The sequence below is a fragment of the Salmo salar genome, chromosome ssa02 (genome assembly GCF_905237065.1).
Source record: "Salmo salar chromosome ssa02, Ssal_v3.1, whole genome shotgun sequence".
Taxonomy (NCBI): Eukaryota; Metazoa; Chordata; class Actinopteri; order Salmoniformes; family Salmonidae; genus Salmo; species Salmo salar.
In genome coordinates, this window is record NC_059443.1 from 56,848,537 (window position 1) to 56,875,377 (window position 26,841).

Sequence of the window (26,841 nt, forward strand, 5' to 3'; positions counted from 1 at the left end):
TTTAGAAACTTTAGAGTGTTTTCTATCCATATATAATAAGTATATGCATATTCTAGTTACTGGGTAGGATTAGTAACCAGATTAAATCGGGTACATTTTTTTTATCCAGCCGTGCAAATACTGCCCCCTAGCCCTAACAGGTTAAGGTTAGGATTTGATGTAGGGTAATTTGATCCTAGATCTGTAGTTAAGGGCGGCGACTTCTGCCTTGAGGCCCACCGACTGACATTTGACCTCAGAGAGCAAGGTCTGAATAGTCCAACCCGAGCGAGATTATTCTTTTACTACATTTTAGGAAGTCGGGTTAATTTTCTAACCTGGTCGTCATGTGGAATTTCTCTTCTTTTTATTCATGAAACACGTTAATGTGGTACGAAGGAGCTAATGTGTCAATAGCACAGAGGTAATGAAGAAATATGGAATAAGTACTTTAATTGCTTTTGTATTGAAGGGAGTATTTTATGATGCTATAATGGATTTTGACTGAAAAGTTGTCTTCCTAGAGCAAGTCAGTCATTCACTTTGCAGCATTGTCAATCATTTATGAATGTCTGAGATTCCTTTTTCACCTGGTCTGTTGGCAGTATGATCTTTATAGCTAGACAGAGTGCACAATAATGGACATTCTTCACATAGATAAAATGCATGTTTACACACTGTTTTCTGTACGGACGTGCTACAGACTAATAGACTTTGTGATAAATAAAGACAATTTAAATGCCTTTACATGCAGCGTTTTCAGTCTCTCTCATGTACAGTAATATGAAGGTGTAATAAAATGACTGCACTGGTTTTACACATTTCTTGTCACTTTTTTTATTTATTGGGTTTGCCTGAACATCATTAGGATAATCTTCATAATTAGTAATTATATTTATATGTTTTATACATCCCATGTTATTGTTTTGTTGAGTTTGGGTCCATCAGAATGTCATTACGATTACATCATTGTCAGTAATGGTAATTGGAAGGAGTAGCCCCACCTTAAAGGTATGGTTACACAGTAAGAATGTTATCTCTCATCAATCAGTTCTTTTCAAGTCTTAATCCCTAGATCAGGCCACACCTTCATTATTGTGCCTTAAAATGACCATGAGTCATGAATGAATGCCTAGCTGCCCCTCCCTTGAAACAAGACAACTCTTTGGCACACCTCTGCATTTTTGTTATTTTAACAGACAATTATTGTCTTGGTGTGTCAGAGAAAAACAGAGCACTCTCCATCTCAAAGTTCCAGTCTTGGGAGGCCAGGTTTCAGTGATCACCCTGCCTACCTGGACTGGAGAATGTGTGTGACGGTTTGTGGCTGGGAAGGGATGCTGAAGATGGAACCAGTTTGTCTGCTTTGGGGAGGGTATGTTTTCGTTGAGTGAGGCACCTGTTAGGCATGCTGAAGGTGGAACCAGTTTGTCTGCTTTGGGGAGGGTATGCTTTCGCTGAGCGAGGCAAGGGGTTGGCAGTTCTACAGGAGTACCGAGCAGCATGGACTACTAACACTGTCGCAACTTTCTCACATCTGTGGTAAAACTCCTCGGTGGCGGAGTAACAAGAAACTGCATGGTCAAAACAACCCAATGGAGCCTAAGGTAAGATTTTGATTTGTTGTCAATTTACATTTTGAAACTTTTGCTGAAGTACTCCATCCAGACTATATGGTGCCAGGTACTATTGTAGTGTTTACAAAGTCCACAATGATATCATTGTAAGAGTCAGTACAACTGAATGCATTCAACTGAAATGTGTCTTCCGCATATAACCCAATGCCTCTGAATCAGAGAGGTGCAGGGGGCTGACTTGGAGAAAATCTCAGTCAGCCTCTAATCTCTTACAGCTCTGCACAATGTGAATGAATGTCAAATAATAGGAATTACTTGAACAGAGAAATTGTCAAAGTGCCATGTTTCATGAAATATGATTGCAGCTTTTCGCTTACTGTCAGTTCACTCTTCTTTGAGTGCATATACAAGTAACTGCAAAAATAAAGGAAACACCAACATAAAGTGTTGGGCCACCGTGAGCCATAACAGCTTCAATGCACCTTGGCATAGATTCTACAAGTGTCTGGAACTCTGTTGGACGTATGCGACACCAGTTTTCCACTGGAAATTCTATCATTTAGTGTTTTGTTGATGTTGGTGTAAAATGCTGTCTCAGGCGCCACTCCATGGCATTTGGTTTTCATTGTTTTCATGCTCATCAAACCATTCAGTGACCACTCATGCCCTGTGGATGGGGGCATTGTCATCTTATGGGTGCGTAGCCAAAATGGGGGCATAGCCATGGTAGCCAAAATAATGGCCAAACTAATGGCCTGCAAAGCATACTTTGTATCAATATACCCTTATTTATTCAAGTGTTTCAATTATTTTGGCAGTTACCTGTAGTTATTGTTGGGCGTGTGGCATAATTACTTTCAATCTCTGCTCCTGAATTAAAGTTATTTCATTCGAAACATTATGGCGGACTTACAAGCAATAGGGGAATACTGAAACGCATAGTTTAATAAGTCTGAGTGATTCATATTTGTACATATTCATGTTTTGGATGTACAGTATTTTATGAAGTTAATGATGATGATGATGATTATGATAATTGTGGAACAAATTATTGTTCTTAGAGCAGCAGTCTCGCTAAGCATGTGACACAAATCATTTACAGGACTTGAAAGAACATACTGGAAGAGATCGTTTACAAATCGCTTGATTTGAGCCCCTGCCACGGCAAGCTTTTCATAATAGAAACTGATGGGTGTGGTAATTTCTGAGTTTACACCCGACTATAGTGCACTTACATATATATCTATATCTCTGGACGAACTTGTTCCTGTTGTTCCCTCCATGTACCAAGGCCATACCTCGAATACCTCAAATGGGCAGCTACCTGGGTGTCAACCATCTGTACATTTGCATATGTAAACAGGTTATCCCCCATAGCCCCCCTTTAGTTATGGTTTCAGCTGATTTAGTGTTTTATGTTAAAATGGGCTGTGGCATTGTTGTCTAATTATGTTCTTTCTTTGCATTTGATACTCTTGAAGGCTATGAAAGTATGCAGCAGTATTTAGGCCTGTATGATTTGATTATTATAGCATGAAACCAAGCTGAGCATTTCTTTTCAACTGATTCTTTCCTCCTCAACAGATTTAGACCGAAGAGCTTTTCATAAAGAATCATGGTATGTGAGATAATTCATCCATCAGCCATAATGATAGTAATAACAAGCATATTCCAACACAATAAGCTAAGCAACAGGAAATTCCCTTTTTGAAAAACACCACATTACTTTCTAGAAGTGTATGCCATTTAAAACGTCTATTTAGAAAAGTGATTGTATTATAGATTTGTAAATTATTGTAAATAACATGTATTTTTAAGTTTATTGTTCATTGTTGGCATTTGATGTTTGGGTTATTGAAACATGACCAATGCTGAGGCCACACGCCTGTCTGCACATTTCTTATTACTATGTTTGTATGTCTGCTTTTAGCCTGGTGTCCGCACCGGGAGGAGGCTCTCTAATGGGCTGATGCTGGAGGAATCAGAGAAAGGACAATTGGTCGTTTCCAGTGTTGTCGATGGCTCATTGGCCAATCAGGGGCTGAAAGAAGGTATGACTTTTGAGTCTCTTATTTAACACATACAAATGTTGTTGAGTCTCAAAGCTCCCAAAAAAAACAAAAACTGGAGCTTTCACTTTTGGGATTTTTCTCAGACATTTGTGCATCAATAAAATACATAGCTGTTTTTAAGGACACATTTAGAGTCATTGACATTTTCAGTCACCATGCTTTAACTGTGTTTCACTTTGAGAAATGTAATTTTTTTCAGGAGATGAAATTGTGGGTGCCACAATCAACTTTGACCAACTTTCAAAAGACGATGTGTTGAAAATACTGAAGTTGATGGATGATAATGGATTTGATGAGAAGGTTCAAGTTCTGACGAAAAATAATTTGCACAAGAGCATGGCGACCTTGGACAGCTTCAAAGCACCAGAGGAGGTTTGTGGAATACATTTAAAGTTAAACAGAATTAGTTGAATAACAAATAAAGTCAATTTTCAAAAGGTTGTTAGATCAATTATATCCATTGTTATTGGATTGCTTCTCTTTGCAGATGTTGAAGGATTCCTATAACAGACTCAATGCCAAAATAAAGAAGTTCATGAAGGAGGACAGCTCTGGACAACCTACAGCTTCTGGGGAAAGAGGCTCTCCTAACGGACAGGTAACGAGACCTCTCTGGGCCAAGCCTGATGTCAGAGGAACAGACTCTACAGTGACTCTCGATGCTCCTGGTGGAGAACTTTCGTTGCGTAATGCCAACATGAGTACAACGAATCTCTCTCTAGCTCAGTTGAATGGGTCTATAGAGGCTGATCCTGATGTCAATATCTCCGATTTACCTTCAGTAGACCTTAAAGGTTCCAAAATAGATCTAGAATTGCCAAATTCAGACATTGGCATCCCATCTGGGAAGATCAAAACACCAAGTCTTGGTATGGCTGACTTTGCTATATCTGGACCAAGATTTAGGAATCCAGACCTGGACCTCTCAGCGGATGAGATGTGTGTATCAGACGTCAGTTTGCCTGACCTCAGTACTCCAGATATTGACATACCCTCAGGTAAATTCAAACTAATGAAACCACATGCAGAACTCAAAGCTCCTGATTTCGATGTGGATGCCCCCTCTGGTAAACTGAAGATGCCCAAATTTGATGATGATGTAAAAACACCAAAGCTAATTCTCAAAGCTCCCAAGATAAAAGGTGGACTTGATGCACCTGACTTGGACTTACCCAAAGTCGACCTGAAATCACCTAAATTAGATGTAAACACTCCAGGTATTGACATTGATTCACCCACAGGGAAATTGAAAATGCCCAAATTGAAAATGTCAACATTTGGAATGAAGGGGCCACATATTGACAAACATGGAGATATAGAGGGACCAGACCTGAACTTGTCATCTCCCAATCTCAAGGGTCCCAAAGCAAACCTCAACATTCCAGATGCTGATATTGACAGTCCATCAGGAAAATTCAAAATGCCAACTTTCAAGATGCCAGATTTAGGTTCCTCTGGACCAAAGGTTAAGGGGCCTGGCTTGGATTTTTCAGCCCCCAAGTTTAAAGCTGGGATTGATGCCCCTGACATGGATTTACCAGACATGGACCTCAAAGCCCCTAAATTAGATGTAACCACTCCAGATATTGACATTGATTCACCCACAGGGAAATTCAAAATGCCCAATTTGAAAATGTCAACATTTGGAATGAAGGGGCCACATATTGACAAACATGGAGATATAGAGGGACCAGACCTGAACTTGTCATCTCCCAAACTCAAGGGTCCCAAAGCAAACCTCAACATTCCAGATGCTGATATTGACAGTCCATCAGGAAAATTCAAAATGCCAACTTTCAAGATGCCAGATTTAGGTTCCTCTGGACCAAAGGTTAAGGCGCCTGACTTGGATCTTTCAGCCCCCAAGTTTAAAGGGGGAATCAGTCCCCCAGATCTGAATCATCCAGATCTTAAAGGCCCCAAACTAGGCCTAAATGCACCAGATGTAAACTGTAATATGCCCTCAGCTAAAGTCAAAGTACCTACATTGAAGAAACCAAAGGTTGATCTGAATGCTCCTGATCTGGACATTAACGGCCCCTCTGGTAAACTGAAAATGCCCAAATTTGGGCTGTCTGGTAAAATGCCAAAATCCACAAAACTGAATCTCAATGCCCCAAAGATAAAGGGGGGAATTGATTCCCCAGATCTGAATTTTCCAGATGCTGACCTCAAAGCCCCTAAACTAGATGTGAATACCCCTGATCTTGACATCAATGCATCCTCTGGGAAATTCAAAATGCCCAAATTCAAAATGTCTAAATTCAGAGGCCTAAAAAGACCAGATGTTGACATTGATGGAGACTTAGAGGGTGCAGATATAGATATCAATGCCCCCACAGCTAACCTCAAAGGTCCCAAAACAGGTCTAAAAATGCCAGATTTGAAGATGCCTGATTTCGGGCTATCTGGGCCAAATGTAGATAAACCTGACTATGACTTACCTGATATTGATCTCTCAGCCCCAAAGCTAAAAGGGGGCATCAATCCCCCAGATTTGAGACTACCTAAAGGTAAAATCAAAGGCCTAAAACTAGACCTCAATGATCCAGATTTGGATGTTGACGCTTCCTCAGGAAAACTGAAAATGCCCAAATTTGGACTCTCAGGCACTATGCCAAAAGGACCAAATCTGGACATAAATACTGGTGCAAAATCACCCAAGTTCAGTCTAAATATGCCAAAGATAAAAGCTGGGATTGATGCGCCTGACATGGATTTACCAGACATGAACCTCAAAGCCCCTAAATTAGATGTAAACACTCCAGATATTGACATTGATTCACCAACAGGGAAATTCAAAATGCCCAATATGAAAATGTCAACATTTGGAATGAAGGGGCCACATATTGACAAAGTTGGAGATATAGAGGCACCAGACCTGAACTTGTCGTCTCCCAAACTCAAGGGTCCCAAAGCAGACCTCAACATTCCAGATGCTGATATTGGCCGTCCATCAGGAAAATTCAAAATGCCAACTTTCAAGATGCCACATTTAGGTTCCTCTGGACCAAAGGTTAAGGGGCCTGACTTGGATCTTTCAGCCCCCAAGTTTAAAGCTGGGATTGATGCCCCTGACATGGATTTATCAGACATGAACCTCAAAGCCCCTAAATTAGATGTAAACACTCCAGATATTGACATTGATTCACCAACAGGGAAATTCAAAATGCCCAATATGAAAATGTCAACATTTGGAACGAAGGGGCCACATATTGACAAAGTTGGAGATATAGAGGGACCAGACCTGAACTTGTCATCTCCCAAACTCAAGGGTCCCAAAGCAGACCTCAACATTCCAGATGCTGATATTGGCCGTCCATCAGGAAAATTCAAAATGCCAACTTTCAAGATGCCACATTTAGGTTCCTCTGGACCAAAGGTTAAGGGGCCTGACTTGGATCTTTCAGCCCCCAAGTTTAAAGCTGGGATTGATGCCCCTGACATGGATTTATCAGACATGAACCTCAAAGCCCCTAAATTAGATGTAAACACTCCAGATATTGACATTGATTCACCAACAGGGAAATTCAAAATGCCCAATATGAAAATGTCAACATTTGGAATGAAGGGGCTACATATTGACAAACATGGAGATATAGAGGGACCAGAGCTGAACTTGTCATCTCCCAAACTCAAGGGTCCCAAAGCAAACGTCAACATTCCAGATGCTGATATTGGCCGTCCATCAGGAAAATTCAAAATGCCAACTTTCAAGATGCCACATTTAGGTTCCTCTGGACCAAAGGTTAAGGGGCCTGACTTGGATCTTTCAGCCCCCAAGTTTAAAGCTGGGATTGATGCCCCTGACATGGATTTACCAGACATGAACCTCAAAGCCCCTAAATTAGATGTAAACACTCCAGATATTGACATTGATTCACCCACAGGGAAATTCAAAATGCCCAATTTGAAAATGTCAACATTTGGAACGAAGGGGCCACATATTGACAAACATGGAGCTATAGAGGGACCAGACCTGAACTTGTCATCTCCCAAACTCAAGGGTCCCAAAGCAAACCTCAACATTCCAGATGCTGATATTGGCAGTCCATCAGGAAAATTCAAAATGCCAACTTTCAAGATGCCACATTTAGGTTCCTCTGGACCAAAGGTTAAGGGGCCTGACTTGGATCTTTCAGCACCCAGGTTGAAAGGGGGAATCAGTCCCCTAGATCCGAATCTGCCAGATCTCAAAGGCCCCAAACTAGGCCTAAATTCACCAGATGTAAACTTTAATATGCCCTCAGGTAAAGTCAAAGTACCTACATTGAAGAAATCAAAGGTTGATCTGAATGCTCCTGATCTGGACATTGATGGCCCCTCTGGTAAACTGAAAATGCCCAAATTTGGGCTGTCTGGTAAAATGCCAAAATCCACAAAACTGAATCTCAAAGCCCCAAAGATAAAGGGGGGAATTGATTCCCCAGATCTGAATTTTCCAGATGCTGACCTCAAAGCCCCTAAACTAGATGGAAATGCCCCCGATTTTGACATCAATTCACCTTCTGGGAAATTGAAAATGCCCAAATTTCAAATGCCTAAATTCAGAGGCCTTAAGGGACCAGATGTTGACATAGATGGAGACTTAGAGGGCCCGGATATAGATATCAATTCCCCCACAGCTAACCTCAAAGGTCCCAAAACAGGTCTAAAAATGCCAGATTTGAAGATGCCTGATTTCAGGCTATCTGGCCCTTATGCAGAAAAACCTGACCATGACTTACCTGATATTGACCTCTCAGCCCCAAAGCTAAAAGGGGGCATCAATCCCCCAGATTTGAGACTACCTAAGGGTCATCTCAAAGGGCCCAAACTAGATCTCAATGCTCAAGATTTTGATGTTGATGCTCCATCTGGTAAACTGAAAATGCCCAAATTTGGCCTTTCAGGTACAATGCCAAAAGGACCAAATGTGGACATAAATGCAGGTGCGAAGTCACCAAAGTTCAGTCTAGAAATGCCAAAGATTAAAGGTGGGATTGATACCCCTGATGTGGATCTACCAGACATGAACCTCAAAGACCCTAAATTAGATGTAAACACTCCAGATATTGACATTCATTCACCTGCAGGGAAATTCAAAATGCCCAATCTGAAAATGTCTAAATTTGGAGCGAAAGGGCCAGATATTGACCTAGATGGAGATATAGAGGGACCAGACCTGAATTTGTCATCTCCCAAACTCAAGGGCCCCAAAGCAGATCTCAACATTCCAGGTGCTGATATTGACAGTCCATCAGGAAAATTCAAAATGCCAACTTTCAAGATGCCAGATTTAGGTTTATCTGGACCAAAAGTTAAGGGGTCTGACTTAGATCTTTCAGCCCCCAAGTTTAAAGGGGGGATTAGTCACCCAGATTTGGATCTGCCAGATGTTGCCCTCAAAGGCCCCACATTAGACCTCAATTCACAAGATGTAAACTTTAATATGCCCTCCGGTAAAGTCAAAGTACCTACATTGAAGAAACCAAAGGGGGATCTGAATGCTCCTGATCTGGACATCGATGGGCTCTCTGGTAAACAGAAAATGCCCACATTCTTGCTGCCTGGTACAATGTCAAAATCCCCAGACTTGAGGCTCAAAGCTTCAAACATTAAGGGGGGAATTGATGTTCCAGACATGCATTTACCAGATGATGACCTCAAAGCCCCTGAAGTAGATGTGAATGCCCCAGATCTTGACATCAATGAACCCCCTGGGAAATTCAAAATGCCCAAATATAAAATGCTTAAATTCAGAGACCTAAAGAGACCAGATGTTGACATTGATGGAAACTTAGAGGGCCCAGATATAAATATCAATGCCCCCACAGCTAACCTCAAAGGTCCCAAAACAGGTCTAAAAATGCCAGATTTGAAGATGCCTGATTTCGGGCTATCTGGGCCACATGTAGATGAACCTGACTATGACTTACCTGATATTGACCTCTCAGCCCCAAAGCTAAAAGGGGGAATCAGTCCCCCAGATTTGAGACTATCTAAGGGGCATCTCAAAAGCCCAAAACTAGACCTCAGTGCTCCAGATATGCCCTCAGGTAGATTCAGAGTTCCAACCATAGAGAGGCCAAATGGTAGCATCAAAGCCCCTGATTTTGACATCAGCACTCCTACATTCAAAATGCATACATTTGGGTTGTCTACACCAAAAGGACCGGATCATGACATCAGTGCTGACCTTGGTTAAATTGTCAAAGATGAAAGGCAGGATTGGTTCACCAGATCTGGACCTACCTATAATTGACTTAAAAGCCCCTAACATAGATTTAAACACTCCAGATATTAACATTGGTTCACTATCTTGGAAATTCAAAATGTCTCACCTCAAAATGCCTAAATTCGGCCTTTCTGGTCTGAAAGGTCCAGATGCTGGAATAGATGGAGACATTGATGGACCAGACCTGAGCTTGTCAACCCTGAAAGTAAACACGGGGATTGGTAGTCCAGATTTAGACATAAATGTTCCCTCTGGTACCCTCAAAGGCCCCCAAGCTCAATTGATCTCAATTTGCCAGACAGTGAGTGACGTTGCTATATAATCTCTAAAATTCAAACTGCCGTCTTTAAAATTGCCTCAGTATGGAAATCCCAATAGAAGAGCAGTATCAGATATGGACTTTATGAAAACAAATGACATTTCTCCTCCAAAGGCTAAAGTGGATCTAAAAGCACCAGACTTGAAAGTTAGTCACCCAGATGTCAGCCTGAGCTTACCCAAAGCTGATATCAGAAGCCCAGAATACAAAGTGTCATCTCATAGTAAACGCAGATCTGATATCCCAGGTAGAGCGCATATAAACGATTTGATATGCCAGGTTGGAGTATATATAAAAGTGCCTGTTGGGAAGTCTAGGAAGGTCAAAGGAAGGGCTAGTTATCCCATTGCAGATATTGATTTGCCAAAAGTTGATTACGAAGTGTTTGGTGTGGATCTGAGAGGTTCAGACCTTAACCTTGACGACCTCACAGTGAAATTCTAAATTCCCAAATCCAAGACTTCTAAATTGGGTAGTTATACAAGAATACCAGATATAGACTCAAGTCTTCCCAGTATTAATGCCTCAATCCCTCTTTTCCCACCCCAAAGTGTAGATTAGTGGTTTCACAGACAGATTTTAATTTGAGAAGACCTGACCTCAAGGGCAATAAACAATCGGAAAGCCCCAACTGGTGAACGAAACCGGCAGATAAAAAAAGTACAAAGCAGTCTAAAATTGTAGTCCATGACAAATTTGACTCATGGTTCAAACCCCAAAATTTCTGAAGATCAATAATATTTCATCACTGTACAGTATTTCCCAAACATGTCAAAGATGATGTACCAGACGGAACTGGGAGCCTGAAAAATTGGCACAAGGAAGAGTCAAACCGTAGATCTCATACACTCAGATGTCTCGACTTCATTGCATCAAATGTGGACCTTAAAGTTACAGAAGATGAGAACTTAAAAGGGTCAAAGCTTATATAGGATTCAGACAGCTGACTAAATGTAATTTTAGGCTTGTTTGAATCACAATCTTCTGTTGAAACATAATGCAGAAAACTTCTGTTACTTGCACTTATTTGTACTTTTTATGTAAATTGATTGGTGTTTGTTATGAACATGTTGAAAATGTATGTGTAACGGGTTCTCATTTTGTGAAATTGTTTTACAAAATGGATGAAAAGCTATTTGAAAAGGTGTTTTTACTGTACACTTGCTGTATTACAATCATTTGTTTTATCTTTACATTAATGCAATAAAACTATTAATTCTAAACAACTTCTTAATGCATTAGCCTAGACAACATTATTCTGACAGTAGGCCTTATTTTCCATATTTTTGCTCTTGAAATAACGTCTGAAAAATTAATTCTGTCAAGTATGATAAAAACATTTAACTCAACTGCTATTTTTGTCGAACTATTTATTTATTAGTTTGATTAAAAAAATTATAGTATTGCTTCACCTATTAGAGATTTTCACCTCCGCGCCGCTCAGTGGTAGTCTTATCACACTTGACTTGACACAATGTAAACGTCATCAGTAGAATATCTTTTGCACCATCTCACAACCTTTCTGGTATTTCATTCCAAACAATGTGTTTAATATATTGGGAGGTCTTCAATTTTTACTGAAATGTAATTATGTTCCTGAAAGATTACCCGCTAAATTGGCTAGGTTTGACCAACAAGCTTTAATCAAATAAAATGAAATCGAACTTTATTTGTCACATGCGCCAAATACAACAAGTGTAGATGTTACTGTGAAATGCTTACTTACAAGCCCTTAACCAACAGTGCAGTTCAAGAAGAGTTAAGTAAATATTTACCAAATAAACTAAAGTAAAAAGTTATACATTAACATAACAATAACGAGGCTATATAAAGAGGGTACCGGTACCGAGTCAGTGTGCGGGGGTACAGGTTAGTTGAGGTAATTGTACATGTTGGTAGGGGTGAAGTGACTATGCATAGATAATAAACAGCGAGTAGCAGCAGTGTACAAAACAAATGGGGGGAGGGGTCAACGTAATAGTCCGGTGGCTATTTGATTAATTGTTCAGCAGTCTTATGGCTTGGGGGTAGAAGCTGTTAAGGAGCATTTTGGTCCTAGACTTGGCGCTCCGGTACCGTTTGCCGTGCGGTAGCAGAGAAAACAGTCTATGACTTGGGTGACTGGAGTCTCTGACAATTTTATGGGCTTTCATCTGACATTATCTATTATATAGATCCTGGATTGCAGGAAGCTTGGCCCCAGTGATGTACTGGGCTGTACGCACTACCCTCTGTAGTGCCTTACGGTCAGATGCAAAGCAGTTGCCATACCAGGTGGTGATGCAACCAGTCAGGATGCTCTTGATGGTGTAGCCGTAAAACCTTTTGAGGATCTGAGGACCCATGCCAAATATTTTTTCCTGGTGGGGAAAAGTTTTGCCGTGCCCTCTTCACAACTGTCTTGGTGTGTTTGGACCATAATAGTTTGTTGGTGTGGACACCAAAGAACTTGAAACTCTCGACCCGCTCCACTACAACCTCGTTGATGATAATGGGTGCCTGTTCGGCCTGCATTGTCCTGTAGTCCACGATCAGCTCCTTTGTCTTGCTCATATTGAGGGAGAGGTTATTGTCCTTGCACAACACTGACAGTTCTCTGACCTCCTCCCTATAGGCTATCTCATCGTTGTCGGTGATCGGGTCTACCACTGTTGTGTCGTCAGCAAACTTAATGATGGTGTTGGAATCGTGTTTGGCTAAGCGTTTGTGGGTGAACAGAGAGTACAGGAGGGGATTAAGTACACACCCTTGAGGGGCTACAGTGTTGAGGATCAGCGTGGCAGATGTGTTGTTATCTACCCTTACCACCTGGGGGTGGCCCATCAGGAAGTCCAGGATCCAGTTGTAGAGCGAGGTGTTTAGTCCCAGGGTCCTTAGCTTAGTGATGATCTTCATGGGCACTATGGTGTTGAATGCTGAGCTGTAGTCAATGAACAGCATTCTCACATAGGTGTTCCTTTTGTGCAGGTGGGAAAGGGCAGTGTGGAGTGCGATTTGAGATTGTGTCATCTGTGGATCTGTTGGGGCGGTATGCAAATTGGAGTGGGTCTAGCGTATCCGGGAGGATGCTGTTGATGTGAGCCATGACCAGCCTTTCAAAGCACTTCATGGCTACCGACATGAGCGCTACGGGCCGGTAATCATTTAGGCAGGTTACCTTCGCTTCCTTGGGCACAGGGACTATGGTGGTCTGTTTGAAACATGTTGGTATTACAGACTCAGTCAGAGAGAGGTTGAAAATGTCAGAGAAGTCACTTGCTAGTTGGTCCGAACATTCTTTGAGTACACGTCCTGGTAATCCATCTGGCCCCGCGGCTTTGTGAATGTTGACCTGTTCAAAGGTCTTGCTCACATCGGCTACCGAGAGCGTTATCACACAATCATCCAGAACAGTTGGTGCTCTCGTACATGCTTCAGTGTTGTCTGGTATGCTCGCGTCACTGGGCAGCTCGCGTCTGGGTTTCCCTTTGTAATCTGTAATAGTTTTCAAGCTCTGCCACATCCGACGAGCATAAGAGCCGGTGTAGTAGGATTCAATCTTAGTCCTGTATTGATGCTTTGCTTGTTTGATAGTTTGTCTGAGGGCATAGCGGGATTTCTTATAAGCGTCTGGATTAGTGTCCCACTCCTTGAAAGTGGCAGCTCTAGCCTTTAGCTCGATGTGGATGTTGCCTGTAATCCATTGCTTCTGGTTGGGATATGTACGTATGGTCACTGTGGGGATGACGTCGTTGATGCACATATTGATGAAGCCGATGACCGAGGTGATATACTCCTCAATGCCATTGAATGAATCCCGGAACATATTCCAGTCTGTGCTAGCAAAACAGTCCTGTAGCGCAGCATCCGCGTCATCTGCACCTGTACATAGCCCATCTATAATTTAGCCCAAACAACTACCTCTTCCTCTACTGTATTTATTTATTTTATTTATTTTGCTCCTTTGCACCCCATCATTTATTTCTACTTTGCACTTTCTTCTACTACAAATCTACCATTCCAGTGTTTTACTTGCTATATTGTATTTACTTTGCCACCATGGCCTTTTTTGGCTTTACCTCCCTTATCTCACCTCATTTGCTCACATTGTATATAGACTTATTTTTCTACTGTATTATTGACTGTATGTTTGTTTTACTCCATGTGTAACTCTGTGTTGTTGTATGTTGTCGAACTGCTTTGCTTTATCTTGGCCAGGTCGCAATTGTAAATGAGAACTTGTTCTCAACTTGTCTAGCTGGTTAAATAAAGTTGAAAATAAATTCTGACCACTTCCGTATTGAGAAAGTCACTGGTACTTCCTGCTTTAGTTTTTGCCTGTAAGCAGGAATCAGGAGGATAGAATTATGGTCAGATTTGCCAAATGGAGGGTGCGGAAGAGCTTTGTATGCATCTCTGTGTGTGGAGTAAAGGTGGTCGAGAGTTTTTTTTCCCTCTGGTTGCACATGTGACATGCTGGTAAAAATTTGGTAAAACTGATAAGTTTGCCTGCCTTAAAGTCCCCGGCCACTAGGAGAACCGCTTCTGGGTGAACATTTTCTTGTTTGCTTATGGCCTTATAGAGTTGGTTGAGTGTGGTCTTACTGCCAGCATCAGTCTGTGGTGGTAAATAGACAGCTTCGAATAACATAGGTAGATAGTGTGGTCTATAGCTTATCATAAGGCAATACCTCGAGACTTCTTAATATTAGACATCGCGCACCAGCTGTTATTGACAAAAGACACACACCCCCACCCCTCGTCTTACCAGACGTAGCTTCTCTGTTCTGCCGGAGCATGGAAAATCCCACCAGCTCTTTATTATCCATGTCGTCGTTCAGCCACGACTTGGTGAAACATAAGGTATTACAGTTCTTCATGTCCCGTTGGTAGGATAATCGTAATCATAGGTCATCAATTTTATTTTCCAATGATTGCATATTAGCTAGTAGAATGGATGGCAGTGGGAGTTTACTCGCTCACCAACGGATTCTCAGAAGGTAGCCCAATCTGCGTCCTCTTTTCCTCCGTCTTTTCTTCATGCAAATTATGGGGATTTGGGCCTGTTCCAGGGAGAGCAGTATATCCTTCTCATCGGACTTGTTAAAGGAAAAAACGTCAGCCATCCTCTTCGGCGCCATCTTAATATTGTCACGTCTGCTCCCCCCCCCCGGCACTTGAGGGCACCAGGCTGCCCGTCATCACGCACTCCTATCATCCATTATGCACACCTGCCTTCCCTCGTCACGCGCATCAGCGATATTGGACTCACCTGGACTCATTCATCACCTGCTATTACCTCCCCTATATTTGTCAGTTCCCCATCTCTGTTCCCCACTTCTGCATTGATTGTCTTTTGTTTGTATTACTAGTTTGCTGACGCTGTCCCTGTCACGTTCCATGTCCGTTCTTTATTAAATGTTTTGACTCCCCGTACCTGCTTCGTCTCTCCAGCGTCATCCCATGTGACAGAATGCAGAAGACATCACACGAAGCATCGGGGGGAGTACTGGCGTTCCGGTTGGTATGGGTGGCATCGGCTCTGGGTTGCCACCGATGAAACCGGGGGTGCCTAGTCAGCTCGTCGGACTCCCACGCCCTAGCTGGCTCGAAAGGTTTCCTTGTCCCGGTTGGCTTGGATGGCGCCCATTCCACGTCGGGCCTCAGCCGGATCGTTAGTTCTTGTTTGCCCAGCCGGTCCAGGAGTTTTTTTGTTTGTTTTTGTTTTGTTGGTGACGTCGGGGTGGATTCCACCACCGATGGAACCGGGGGTGCCTAAGCCAGCCCGTCGGGCTTTCACGCCCTGGCTGCCTCGAGAGGTTTCCTTGCCTCGATTGGCTCGGCGGCTTCCCATCCCACGTCACACTCCACTGGATCTTCGGGCTCCCTCTCTGCAGCGGGATCGACAGGCGTCTGCCTCAGTCGAATCGTCGGGCTTCCATGCCTCAGCCGGCTCGCCAGGCTCTCACACTCCTGCCGGTTCGTTGGGCTACCACGCCCCAACCGGCTTTCCCAATGCCCATGTCTCAGGCCGGTTTGCCCAGGTGGGACGCCGGGTGGCACCCCTAGAGGGGGGGGGGTCCTGCCACATCTGCTCCCACTCCCCCCCCCGGCGCTTGAGGGCGCCAGGCTGCCCTGCATCATGCACTCTTATCATCCATTACGCACACCTGCCTTCCCTCGTCACGCGCATCAGCGATATTGGACTCACCTGGACTCAGTCATCACTTGTTATTACCTCCCCTATATTTGTCAGTTCCCCTGCTCTGTTCCCCACTAATGCATTGATTGTCTTTTGTTTGTATTACTAGTTTACTGACGCTGTTCCTGTTCTTTATTAAATGTTTGACTCCCCGTACCTGCTTCGTCTCTCCAGTGTCATCCCATGTGACAAATGTCCTGGAAAATATGTTTCCTGCACAATTTTTCCCCACTTTATGCTCTTTTGTGGAATAATTCAGACATAACTATGAGGAATAAGTCATTGTTCTACCCTAGCTGGCATGAGAGGAATATTGACTTTGTTCTTATTGCTTTCGACAACAGGGGTAATATTCTTGCTTAAGAACAGTTTCCAATACCTTTCAGAGAGTTTAATTCTGCGCTCAAAGCCATTCCAAGTGGTCTAACTACACTAATGAAAACTCATCTTAGTTTTGGTGATGATCACAGAACTCAGTTTGGAAGGTGTGGGCTTACTTGAGAAATCTTCTTGTAATAAATACATAAGTCAAATTTTCCATTCACGGAATCAACTTACGCCTAGAGGAATATTTTTTGGGGAGCATGCTTATTCCTGACATTGTCTGGAAAAAAAGCTTGGTTGATGCCTTACAAATATTGTATACCAAACAAATGTAAGGAAGTGCACTTTAAGGTTCGACATAAGATACAGTGGGGGAAAAAAGTATTTGATCCCCTGCTGATTTTGTACGTTTGCCCACTTACAAAGGAATGATCAGTCTATAATTTTAATGGTAGGTTTATATGAACAGTGAGAGACAGAATAACAAAAAAATCCAGAAAAACACATGTCAAAAATGTTATAAAATGATTTGCATTTTAATGAGGGAAATAAATATTTGACCCCTCTGCAAAACATGACTTAGTACTTGGTGGCAAAACCCTTGTTGGCAATCACAGAGGTCAGACGTTTCTTGTAGTTGGCCACCAGGTTTGCACACATCTCAGGAGGGATTTTGTCCCACTCCTCTTTGCAGATCTTCTCCAAGTCATTAAGGTTTCGAGGCTGACGTTTGGCAACTCGAACGTTCAGCTCCTTCCACAGATTGTCTATGGGATTAAGGTCTGGAGACTGGCTAGGCCACTCCAGGACCTTAATGTGCTTCTTCTTGAACCACTCCTTTGTTGCCTTGGCCGTGTGTTTTGGGTCATTGTCATGCTGGAATACCCATCCACGACCCATTTTCAATGCCCTGGCTGAGGGAAGGAGGTTCTCACCCAAGATTTGACGGGACATGGCCCCGTCAAATGATGCGGTGAAGTTGTCCTGTCCCCTTAGCAGAAAAACACCCCCAAAGCATAATGTTTCCACCTCCATGTTTGACCGTTGAGATGGTGTTCTTGGGGTCATAGGCAGCATTCCTCCTTCTCCAAACACGGTGAGTTGAGTTGATGCCAAAGAGCTCCATTTTGGTCTCATCTGACCACAACACTTTCACCAGTTGTCCTCTGAATCATTCAGATGTTCATTGGCAAACTTCAGACGGGCATGTATATGTATTCTTGAGCGGGGGACCTTGCGGGCGCTGCAGAATTTCAGTCCTTCACGGCGTAGTGTGTTACCAATTGTTTTCTTGGTGACTATGGTCCCAGCTGCCTTGAGATCATTGACAAGATCCTCCCGTGTAGTTCTGGGCTGATTCCTCACCGCTCTCATGATCATTGCAACTTCACGAGGTGAGATCTTGCATGGTGCCCCAGGCCGACAGATATTGACAGTTCTTTTGTGTTTCTTCCGTTTGCAAATAATCGCACCAAATGTTGTCACCTTCTCCCCAAGCTGCTTGGCGATGGTCTTGTAGCCCATTCCAGCCTTGTGTAGGTCTACAATCTTGTCCCTGACATCCTTGGAGAGCTCTTTGGTCTTGGCCATGGTGGAGAGTTTGGAATCTGATTGATTGATTGCTTCTGTGGACAGGTGTCTTTTATACAGGTAACAAGCTGCGGTTAGGAGCACTCCCTTTAAGAGTGTGCTCCTAATCTCAGTTTGTTACCTGTATAAAAGACACCTGGGAGCCAGAATTATTTCTGATTGAGAGGGGGTCAAATACTTATTTCCCTCATTAAAATGCAAATCAATTTATAACATTTTTGACATGGGTTTTTCTGCATATTTTTGTTGTTATTCTGTCTCTCACTGTTCAAATAAACCTAACATTAAAATTATAGACTAATAATTTCTTTGTCAGTGGGCAAACATACAAAATCAGCAGGGGATCAAATACTTTTTTCCCCCACTGTATATCCATGTAATTCTATTTTGTCCAAATGTGTGGCTGTTGATGATATCTGAGTTTTCTGTGAAAAAGGTGGAAATCTGACTCACTTGTTCTATGAATGTATATCTGTGATAGATTTTGGGGAAAACCTTGCAGAACACTTATTTACCTTTTTGAACACTACCCATGTTTTTTGACATGAAGGATATAAAATGTTACTATTGCAGTGATAACAAGACCATGAAATGATTGTGAATTTTTTTATTCTTGTTGCCAAATACTTTATACATAAACAACAATTCCAGAATTCTATACCAAAATATTTTTGATTTAATTAAATAATCTTGTTAAGACATTAATCCTAGTGAATAACAAAAATAATATCTTCCTGAATCATTATAATGAGATTTTTTCAGAGTGAATACAATTGCACTAGAATTGTTATTCTTCTTTAAAATAATTTTGTATATATATTACATTTTTTGTATGTATTTAGTAATTTCTTGTTTATATCTGTTTTTTTTCTTAGACATGTTTGATGTAGGGATGTAAGTTGTTGGTCATTTTTTATTATGAATAAACAAACAAAAATAAAAAATATTTAAAAAATACATATTTTTTTTAAAAGACAAAGGACTTTTCTGATTTTGAAACTGGAAAATACATGTTTGTTTAGAAATATGATCTCTAAAATGCTGTTTTAAAGAAATTACACATATTTGATTGTCTTAATTGGGTTTACAGAAATGTGTTGTTGCTATATCAGTTAACGTTACAGTGTGAGGTAGAGGCATTACTAAAAGGTTGAGTATTAAAACAGGCTAGCTGTCACTTTATTGTAGCTATGTAGTGGCTGGTATGACCAATAGTACATACAAATGCTAATCATCAAATGTCCTTTTTAAAGTTGCCTTTATCTTTCTTTGGAGTGAACGCTCTACCCTTGGCCTAGGCCTTCTCTGTAGCTCAGTTGGTAGAGCATGGTGTTTGCAACGCCAGGGTTGTGGGTTTGATTCCCACAGGGGGCCAGCACAGAAGAAAAAAAATGTATGAAATGAAATGTATGCATTCACTACTGTAAGTCGCTCTGGATAAGAGCGTCTGCTAAATGACTAAAATGTAAATGTAAATGTATGCATTCCATACACATTTGTGGACCCCGCAAGGTCAAGTAGGTCTTCTGCTTTTCATTCATTGCCTTCTTATCATGCACTTAGCCAGAATAGATTCTGGAGTCTACAGTATTAAGGGTCAGAATCTATTAAGGCTATCATGCACTATTTATAATGTATCATTGAACTGATGGTGCGAATTTAATGGGGCAGGTTTGCAAGTTCTATATAGATGTATGTAGATTGTAGAACCCTGTCCAGACTCCAGACACAAACAGATTATTCCCTTATTCTTGAATACATTGTTGGTCTGTCATTTTCAGAGCATTCATTTCCAACTAGGTCAGATGTAACGAAGCAATTTGATGTTTTATGATCTCTTTCCAGAGAGGTCCCCTCCTCCATCAGACTCCAGTCTTCCTGTGTTGAGGAGGTGTGATGCTGCCGTCCCTGTACACCTGAGCCCAGTACAGACATGGGTGGAGACATTGGAGAGGCGGGACAGTGAACCCTTGGGTTTGGTTGATAGCCAACCTGATATCTTTGCAGTCCCTACAAGGTAAACTGTCAATGTGTAGCCATTCTATTTACATTTAAAGGACAAGTTCACTGTTTTACAAATGTATGTTAATGGTTCCTCACCCTGAAATTAGTCTATGTAATCTATGGTTCAGTTTTCAATAACCCCCTAAGGTCGATGTCGGCGCCTCCAATAAAATCTAATTAGCATCATACAATCCCCATCAAAATCTTTGTTTAAGCTAGAGATCTGAGGTGAAAGGTGACCGAGCTAGAGCAGTGTTTGTCAGACCATGAGACATCCCGAAAATCATTCTTCTCACAAAATCATCTGTAGTGTCCGAATCATTTGGCCTAAAACTATTATGACCCCTCTATGGAAAGATGAGACTCTCGTGAACACGATGGTGTTTTGCTCTAGGATGCCCACAAATCTCACAAGACTCGTCTGAAGGTCCCCGGTACCAGTGTGCAAAGCTGCCATCAAGGCAAAGGGTGGCTACTTTGAAGAATCTCAAATATAAAATATATTTTGATTTGTTGAACACTTTTTTGGTTACTACCTGATTCCATATGTGTTATTTCATAGTTTTGATGTCTTCACTATTATTCTACAATGTAGAAAATAATAAAAAATAAAGAAAAACCCTGCGATGAATAGGTGTGTCCAAACTTTTGACTGGTACTGTATATGGAGATAGTTTGGTGCCAAAAAGAAGGGGTTAAAGGGGAATGGAAACACTAGGATTTAGAACGCTAGCTAACTGTAACTGTAAATCGCCGTATTGGCATTGTTGCGTCACTGGCAGGAGAGAAAATGTTGGAACTCCCAAAAATGGCTGAATTTACAGAGTAGCTCCGAGTCTGAGAATAACTTTATTACACAGAATGAAATAGATGTTAATTAGGGAGCCAATAAACCTACTGAAGCCGTTCCTGTTTGAGCCGATCGTTGCCCCAGATCAAAGAGTTCATTCTCGTAGCAGTGACAACACAGACATGCTGCCTAAAACACCTCAGCTAGAGGGTCGGCGTAGCCAAACACAAACTGGTGTGAGTGGGGAAGCTGCCAGATAATGGCTAGAGTATGAGTATGTGTCTGTAGAGAGATGGTGGCGATAGAGCACAAAATCCCAGTGGATTGTGGCTGTATTTCATCCAGTCAGAGGTTCCTGTCAGTCTGTCTGGATGGCGATGTATTTATTGGACGGGCCACTAATCCTTATGAAGGACTTCCTGGCAGAAGAGGTTACTCGACCAGTCAGCAGCCAATATGCCAGTTAAATAATTGGTGAAATTTAGCTTGATTATAAATTATTTAGGTTAATATCAGTAGGTGGGTGCTCAATATATACAGTTGAAGTTGGAAGTTTACATACACCTTAGCCAAATACATTTAAACTCAGTTTTTCACAATTCCTGACATTTAATTATAGTAAAAATGAGGTCAGTTAGGATCACCACTTTATTTTAAGAATGTGAAATGTCAGAATAATAGTAGAGAGAATTATTTCTTTCAGCTTTTATTTCTTTCATCACATTCCCAGTGGGTCAGAAGTTTACATACACTCAATTGGTATTTGTTAGCGTTGCCTTTAAATTGTTTAACTTGGGTCAAACGTTTCAGGTAGCCTTCCTCAAGCTTCCCACAATAAATTGGATGCATTTTGGCCCATTCCTCCTGACAGAGCTGGTGTAACTGAGTCAGGTTTGTAGGCCTCCTTGCTCTTACACGCTTTTTCAGTTCTGCCCACAAATTTTCTATGGGATTGAGGTCAGGGCTTTGTGATGGCCACTCCAATACCGTGACTTTGTTGTCCTTAAGCCATTTTGCCACAACTTTGGAAGTATGCTTGGGGACATTGTCCATTTGGAAGACCCATTTGCGACAAAACTTTAACTTCCTGACTGATGTCTTGAGATGTTACTTCAATATATCCACATAATTTTCCTGCCCCATGATGCCATCTATTTTGTGAAGTGCACCAGACCCTCCTGCAGCGAAGGACCCCCACAACCAGTGGCAGTTCTAGACCATTTCAACTGGGGGGGCCAAGCTGGGGCCAGTTGTACTGTTAGAGGGGCCAGTTACATTAGACATTATTGTTGTCATATAGTTTTCTTCACTACATTGCAGGCATTAGCAGGCAAAATACCATGTTCATAATCATCATCATTGCCACTGTCTAATAACGGATGTAAAAAAAGAACGATTGCAAAAATTAGTTATGTAAAAATTATTTCATACTCCACATTTAGGGGGACCACAAGGGGGTCCAAAATTGTTGTCACAGGGGCACTGGCCCCCCCTGCCCCCCCCCCCCCCCAAAACCGGTAGTGCCCACAACATGATGCTGCCACCTCCGTGCTTCACGGTTGGGATGGTGTTCTTTGGCTTGCAAGCGTCCCTTTTTCCTCCAAACATAACGATGGTCATCATGGCCAAACAGTTCTATTTTTGTTTCATCAGACCAGAGGACATTTCTCAAAAAAGTATGATCTTTGTCCCAATGTGCAGTTGCAAACCATAGCCTGGCTTTTTTATGGTAGTTTTGGAGCAGTGGCTTCTTCCTTGCTGAGCGGCCTTTCAGATTATATCGATATAGGACTCCTTTTACTGTGGATATAGATACTTTTGTACCTGTTTCCTCCAGCATCTTTCCAAGGTCCTTTGCTGTTGTTCTGGGATTGATTTGCACTTTTCGCACCAAAGTACGGTCATCTCTAGGAGACAGAACACGTCTCCTTCCTGAGCGGTATGATGGCTGCGTGGTCCCATGGTGTTTACACTTGCGTACTATTGTTTGTACAGATAAACGTGGTACCTTCAGGCATTTGGAAATTGCTCTCAAGGATAAACCAGACTTGTGGAGGTCTACAATCTTTTTCTGAGGTCTTGGCTGATTTGTCTTGATTTTCACATGATGTCAAGCAAAGAGGCACTGAGTTTGAAGGTAGGGCTTGAAATACATCCACAGGTACACCTCCAATTGACTCAAATTATGTCAATTAGCCTATCAGAAGCTTCTAAAGCCATGACATAATTTTCTGGAATTTTCCAAGCTGTTTAAAGGCACAGTCAACTTAGTGTATGTACATTTCTGACCCACTGGAATTGTGATACAGTGAATTATAAGTGAAATAATCTGTCTGTAAACAATTGTTGGAAAAACGACTTGTGTCATACACAAAGTAGATGTCCTAACCGACTTGCCTAAACTATAGTTTGTTAACAAGAAATTTGTGGAGTGGTTGAAAAACGATTTGTAATGACTCCAACCTAAGTGGATGTAAACTTCCGACTTCAACTGTATAATCAGTATCCTATAACACTGCTTATCACCAGCACTGTTTGGCGCGATGGTAACACATATACCTTTTGATTAGACGACCGGAGTTTGAATCGCAGACAGCATCATGATTTATGAAATCTAATTTTAACCAATAATGGGGCGTGCTCATTATAAATACATTGTGATTTAGTTTCGGTATCAGACTAACTTTTCTTATGATTTTTGTTTGCAGAGCAGTTTATCGCCAGTTCACCCTATGGGCACATGGGAGAATTGGATGAGGTGTACGGCGTCTCATCCCTGCGTGTGTCAATTATTCCATAAAGCGCATATACCCAGAAGCAAAGTCATTTACATAGAGTTTGAGTTTGAATAAAACCAGTTCATTTGGTAAATCTAGCCTGCTATAATTTTTTCAAGACATAGACCTAATGCCTATGCCTTATGTAATAGTCTTAGTTAGCTTGTCCACTATAACAACAGGTTCAATTGTAACCAGATAACCTTGCTTGGAAGATAAAACGACATTCAACGCACACTAATCCCATGTCCCTATCGCTAGAGTAGTGAATTCAAATAGCTTTGGCTGCCATCTATTGGAAAGGAATGGTAACTACACTGAGTCAAAGTAGGTTTAAATAATATATGCTATTTAGCAGACGCCTTTATCTGGGTACATGGTAGTCTAAACAGATCATAGAAACAGGATTACAATGTTGATATCATGGATGGTCAGTCCTTGCATCTATTGCTCTGTCTATGAATTTGAGAGTGGATACATTTCACCAGCCCCATCCCTCAGCTTTTTACCAAAAGAGGAGCAGGGAGTCACTTTGTTATTGTTTCTACTGCTGATTGCCACTTTAAGAAGTTAAGATGCAGATGAAATACACACCAGAATATGTTACAGATAATATACAAATGTCCCATTACTCAGACAGTTAGTGAATACACAGCATCCAGCACAGCAAAAAATCAATCAATCAAATGTATTTTACAAAAGCCTTTTTTACATCAAGAGAATAACCACAGTGGTTGTAGAGGGTGCAACAGTTCAACACCTCAGGAGCAAATGTCAATTGGCTTTTCATAGCTGAGCATTCATAGGTTGAGAAAGAGAGTCGAAACAGCAGGACCGGAACAAGGTAGCACATCCGTTGAAACGGGTAAAAAAAACAAGTGGGAAAACAATTCCACTCCAATTCCCTTCATGGATGGATGTATCTTTACATTTGTTGTTGAATGTCCTTCTCCATTTTGGGAACACCAGCCCACTCCCCCAAGGTGATCGATAGTATATCTTGGCTTGCACTGTGATGATTGTGATTCTGAGCTCTCAGGTTCATACAGCGAGTTCTGGTCTTCACTGATCTCACTCTCCATCAGCTCCATCTGTGGCGTATAGGGACAGGACTATGACCTCTTCACCGCAGCACAGGAACACTCTGGCACCCAGGGGTCAGTGTGGCATGCTGTACTAACCGTTCTTTCCTATTGGTAGAAAACAATGAAGGTATCTATTAGGCTATAGTTATATTCAAGAAACACTGCATATACTTGAAATAAACAATAGCCTTAGAAATAACATTTGCATGTACTTCCTCTGCCTCCTGCACAGTCTCCTCCAGGATGAAAACATTTTCAGGGATGAAGATGTCATCCTGAAACAAACAACATTTTTGTTAAGACAACTGATCCCAAATATATCAGTAGGCATTAACAAGCTACCTGTCTTGTATGCTTTGTCAACACAGCAAATACAGGGACATTTATTTTTCAGCAAACATTAGCTATGTCAACTTCAGTCTAGCTAAATGAGGTGGAGTTAACAAAACATTACAAAAACAAATCTGCCAACAAAATGTATTACAGTACTTGACTAACTGAGGTGGAAGCTAGCTACAGTAACTATCTAATAACAGGGGTACACGGAGAGCGACGTTGATGATGGTCGGTCGGTAACCCCTACACCATAACCCTCAATGTCAAATGGAGGTGCATGAAGGGCATTCTATGCAATCAAAAGGAACATAATTTCGACATACCTATTAGGATCTGGCTAAAAATACTTGAAACAGTTATAGAACCCATTGCCCTTTATGGTTGTGAGGTCTGGCGTCCGATCACCAACCAAGAACTCACAAAATGGGACAAATACCAAATTGAGACTCTGCATGCAGAATTCTGCAAAAATATCCTCCGTGTACAAAGTAGAACACCGAATAATGCATGCAGAGCAGAACTAGGCCGATACCCGCTAATTATTAAAATCCAGGAAAGAGCCGTTAAATTCTACAACCACCTAAAAGGAAGCGATTCCCAAACCTTCCATAACAAAGCCATCACCTACAGAGAGATGAACCTAGAGAAGAGTCCCCTAAGCATGCTGGTCCTGGGGCTCTGTTCACAAACACAAACACACCTCACAGAGCCCCAGGACAGCAACACAATTAGACCAAACCAAATCATGAGAAAACAAAAAGATAATTACTTGCCACATTGGAAAGAATTCACTTCTTAGGGATAGGGCCTAGATTCCTGAATTTCCGCCTGACTGACGTGCCCAAAGTAAACTCCCTGTTACTCAGGCCCAGAAGCCAGGATATGCATATAATTGTTAGCATTGGATAGAAAACACTTTGACGTTTCTAAAACTGTTAAAATAATGTCTGAGACTATAACAGAATTTATATGGCAGGTGAAAATCCGAAGAAAAACCAACCAGAATATTTGTTTTTTAGGTCCCAGGCTCTTATAATGGAAACCTATTGTTACTATGTAAATCCGTCTCCCAGATTGCAATTCCTATGGCTCCACTAGATGTCAACAGTCTGTATTCAAGGTTTCAGGCTTGTTTTTTGAAAAACAAGCAAGAATTTTGAGTTTTGGCGAAGAGAGCACCGGAACAATATCAGTCTTTCGGCACGCGAGGGAGAGGGCGCACGCTTACTAATTTTCCTTTCCTATTGAACATACTACTTTCCGTATGAAATATTATAGTTTATTTACATTTTAGAGTACCTGAGGATTAAATAGGGCTCTGCTATTTGGCCCGAAACAGAGAGTGCACAGTGGCAGAATACCTGACCACTGTGACTGACCCAAACTTAAGGAAAGCTTTGACTATGTACAGACTCAGTGAGCATAGCCCTGCTATTGAGAAGAGTGATGGGTTGTTTGCGAATGATCCGGCTCTAAGAGCCGGCTCTTGTAGGTGAGCGTTGGGAGCCGGCTCGCATATCAGAAGAGCCGAATCTATTTATAAAAATATATATATATTTTTTAGATATGAATAATTAAAAGATTTAAATG

The 26,841-nt window shown here is 41.6% G+C and overlaps 1 protein-coding gene across 1 annotated transcript; it reads left to right on the forward strand.

Moving 5' to 3' along the window:
- Positions 1–1,264: 1,264 nt before the first annotated feature.
- On the forward strand, positions 1,265–11,513 carry LOC106587593 (neuroblast differentiation-associated protein AHNAK). Its single transcript, XM_014176145.2, has 5 exons — positions 1,265–1,586; positions 3,141–3,174; positions 3,487–3,607; positions 3,828–4,000; positions 4,116–11,513. Exons 2-5 carry the CDS (start codon positions 3,172–3,174, stop codon positions 9,813–9,815), a joined length of 5,997 nt encoding a protein of 1,998 aa, XP_014031620.2. The 5' UTR covers positions 1,265–1,586; positions 3,141–3,171; the 3' UTR covers positions 9,816–11,513.
- The last annotated feature ends 15,328 nt before the right edge of the window (positions 11,514–26,841 follow it).